This window comes from Mesoplodon densirostris, chromosome 19, assembly GCF_025265405.1.
Source record: "Mesoplodon densirostris isolate mMesDen1 chromosome 19, mMesDen1 primary haplotype, whole genome shotgun sequence".
In the NCBI taxonomy this organism is placed as follows: Eukaryota; Metazoa; Chordata; class Mammalia; order Artiodactyla; family Ziphiidae; genus Mesoplodon; species Mesoplodon densirostris.
The window spans coordinates 3,448,953-3,452,149 of NC_082679.1; the positions used below are offsets into that span (position 1 = coordinate 3,448,953).

At 65.2% G+C, this 3,197-nt stretch overlaps 1 protein-coding gene across 7 annotated transcripts; it reads right to left on the bottom strand.

Annotated features, from left to right (window-relative positions):
- Positions 1 to 519: 519 nt before the first annotated feature.
- On the bottom strand, positions 520 to 3,154 carry NAT14 (N-acetyltransferase 14 (putative)). 7 transcript variants are annotated; one of them, XM_060083706.1, is made up of 4 exons: positions 3,084 to 3,154; positions 2,680 to 2,734; positions 1,852 to 1,967; positions 520 to 1,074 (listed from the first exon to the last, which is right to left on the bottom strand). In XM_060083706.1, the coding sequence occupies exons 3-4, from the start codon at positions 1,921 to 1,923 to the stop codon at positions 526 to 528; spliced, it is 621 nt and encodes a 206-aa protein (XP_059939689.1). In that variant the 5' UTR covers positions 1,924 to 1,967; positions 2,680 to 2,734; positions 3,084 to 3,154; the 3' UTR covers positions 520 to 525. The 7 variants fall into 7 exon arrangements, with proteins under 7 accessions (XP_059939689.1, XP_059939688.1, XP_059939685.1 ...); XM_060083705.1 differs by having other exon boundaries at positions 2,948 to 3,133; XM_060083702.1 differs by lacking the exons at positions 2,680 to 2,734; positions 3,084 to 3,154 and adding an exon at positions 2,363 to 2,431 and having other exon boundaries at positions 1,852 to 2,018.
- Positions 3,155 to 3,197: the final 43 nt, after the last annotated feature.

Sequence of the window (3,197 nt, forward strand, 5' to 3'; positions counted from 1 at the left end):
GCACTGTGCCCACCACCCCCCTCCCTCCCCTGGGGCTCTCGAGGCAGACGACCCTCCCCTGCAGAGGCGCCCCTCACCCTCTCTCTGCCTCTGCAGCCTCACCCACTCCAAGCACAGCATCAAGCCCCACCCCATTCCCTGGGGGCCTTGTCTCGGTTTGGGGTGCCCCTGCCTAAGTCCTAACCCCGGTCGGGGTGGGGGGCAGGCTTGCTCGGCCTCCTCTCCTCCTGCCCCACGTCTCTCCCAGGCTCGTAGCACAAACAGCACAGGCTTGACAGACAGACAGACAAATGGGGAGACTTCTCAGTGCAGACAGAATCTGAGGCAGGGGTTAGATGGGCCGACCTCTCTGAGAAGTTCAAACACTACAGACAGACGTCAGGCTGCGGTGGGGTCTCTTGCCCTCTGCAGGCCTCAGTTTCTGGGCCCTGGGTGCGCTGGGGATTCACGGAAGGACGGTGTGAAAGTGTCTGCACACAGTAGGTCCTCACTAAGCGCTGGTTTTTCTCCCTCCAGGGTCTGGCGTCATAGTTCCTTGCTGAACTCCCTCACCAGCGTGTAGCCCATGCAGCCCCAGCTCCCCTCGGCCTGGTAGCCACAGCCCTCCAGCATCCCAGCCACGCCCCACGCTGCCACGGCCACCGGGACCACTAGCCGGGCCCGGGGCTCCCCCATGCCGCCCGCCCAGGCTCGAGCCCGGGATTCGGCAAAGGCCAGCAGCCGCCTGCCCACGCCTCGGCGGCGGTGCCAGCGAGACACAGAGAGGCGGGTGACCCGGGCCCCGTCTCCAGCGCTGGAGCCTGGGGCCAGGGCCAGGACCCCGCACACGTCCCCTGAGCCCCGCACTGCCACCCAGGGCCCCCCCAACCCGCCCGGCGGGGGCAGCGAGCCCCACCGGGCCCGCAGGCCCAGCTTCATGGCCGCCACGGCCAGGAACACGGGCAGGAGGAGGGCCAGGGCGAAAGAGGCCAGGACGAAGCGCAGGCCGCTGCTGGCTGCCGCCAGGAGGAGCAGGGCCGGTGGCCGCGTCAGGGCGTGGAGGGCCACGCGATTCTCTGTGTCCTTCACGCCAGCCTGCAGGCAGGAGGAGCAGTCAGAGTGGGGGAGCTCCCGTGGGCAGCAGGAACGGGGCGGGGAGGAGGCAGGCCCTGCCCGGGAGGGATCCGGGCCGGGGTTGCCGGAGGAGAAAGGAAGGCAGTGAGCTGAGGCCTGTGGCGGAGGGTCCAGGACCACACAGCTGGCACACTGGGCTCTGAATGAGTGAGCTGGTGAATTAGGAAGTGTGAGGGCTCCCACTTCAGTGGAGAGGCAGGCACCAGGCACCAGGGAAGGCTGGATGGAGGAGCTGACCCAAGCAAGAGAGAAAGCTGGAGGGGCGCCTGGGGGGTCCTCGAGTGCCAGGCTGAGGCCCAAGGGCTCTACTTTGAAAAGCAGGAGGCTGGGGCGTAGGGAAGACTGGAAGTGGGGAGGATAGGGAAGGAGTTGGTGTGTGGTCAGCTCCACAGCCCTACAGAGGTGAAAACCCTTTTTCATCCCCAGGGTAGGGAGAAAGAACTAGAGAGAGGAGGGTCCTAGGGCCCTCTTAGGAGCAGCAAAAGACTGCTCACCGGGGGGTCACGGCTGGCTCAGGAAGGTGACTGAAGCCACTCAAAATGCCGCCCCTGCCCCCTCCCAGGCTCCGTGGTGTGTCCCCGCCCCACCCCCAGGTTCATTGGTGCCCTCTGTCCCCGCCCCCTCCCAGGCTCACTGGTGTCCCCGTCCCCTCCCAAGTTCACTGGTGTCCCGGCCCCCCCTCACTGGTACCCTCCACCCCACCCTCCCAGGCTCACTGACGCCCCTGCCCGCTCTCACCTTCAGCATCTCCAGCACTAAGGGTTTCTCATCTTCCCTCATCTCCCGCACCGACAGGTGGCTGGGGGCCATGGCAGCCCCCAGGCTCCCGCGCCCCCAAGGGAGCAGGCGTGCACCTGGCGAAAACAAGCCGGTCAGCGTCAGGAGGGCACCTCTCGGCCCCAGAGCTGCGGATCAAGCAACAGTATGTCCCAGGTCAGGTCCCAAGAGAGGTCCGAGACAGGACAGGCTTCCCCGTCAACCCATCGACCTTTCTAAAGTCTCTCGGGGTGCCCCCCCCGGTCCCCAGTGGTATCCAGCGATCTACGCCTAAATGCCCGGTGCACGCCGACACCTGCCAACACCGGGCTCCCTTCCAGGTTCCGGGGCGGCCGGGGCGGCCCTGGGGGTGAGCGAAACTACCCCCAAAGGCAGGGAATGGACCGCGCTCCCCACCCCCCAGTGCCCAGAGCCTCTCTGCCCCAATCGCCCCCAAACGGCGTCTGTCGCAGGAACAAGGACTTGCAAGCACCTCCGTGGGTCGCTTCGCTTTTGACAAAGTGCAGGGGGAGCAGGGTTGAGAAGGGGGTCGTCGGCGGAAGTGACGTCAGACTAGCGCACTGGGGGGCGGGGCGGTGCCTGCTCTCGGCCTTAGCAACTGTTGCCAACCTTCTGGCAGGGGGTGGGGGGAGAGTCTGGGCGTGGGGTGGGAACGGACTAGGGCGGGGAGCGGCAACCCTGCAAGGGGAGGAGCAACAGAGAAAGGGGGCCTGTAGGACGCTGGCGGGGGAAGGGGCTGGGGATGGGAGCGGGGGACCCGGCGGGGTGGGGGCGGGAAGCGGTACTTACCGGGAGCGCGCTGAACGCACGCTTGCTTCCCGACGTCCCCTGGTTCCTAAGCAACCTGAGTGCAGGGGGTGGGGGTGGGGCGGCGAACTCAGTGGGTCTATTCCCTTTGGTTCCAGGGCCTTCGCGGGAGGGGCCGCGTCAGCATCTTGAGCCCACTGGCCCCCAAACTGCCCCACCCCAAACCAACCCACCCCGGCTCTCAGTGACATTCGGAATGGGCATTCCCACCCACCCATTTTTCCGTGAGAGGAGGGGTGGGGTGACTTACAGAGAACAAGTGGCAGAACCAGGATTCTAGATTCCAACGCCTCCCCCATATAGTGACCGTTGCATCCCTTTTTTTTAAAGGATAAACAGAGCCCACATAGGAGAAGTAGCTGGCCCCAAGACGCAAAGCAAGTCACCTGCGAACCAGGAAGCAAGAGATGAGACTCCAAGTTCCCAAGTGGTGGCTATGGCCATGACAGTGACCTCCCAAACCACAAATAAAACAAAAGCACAGGAGAGGAAATTCTGGT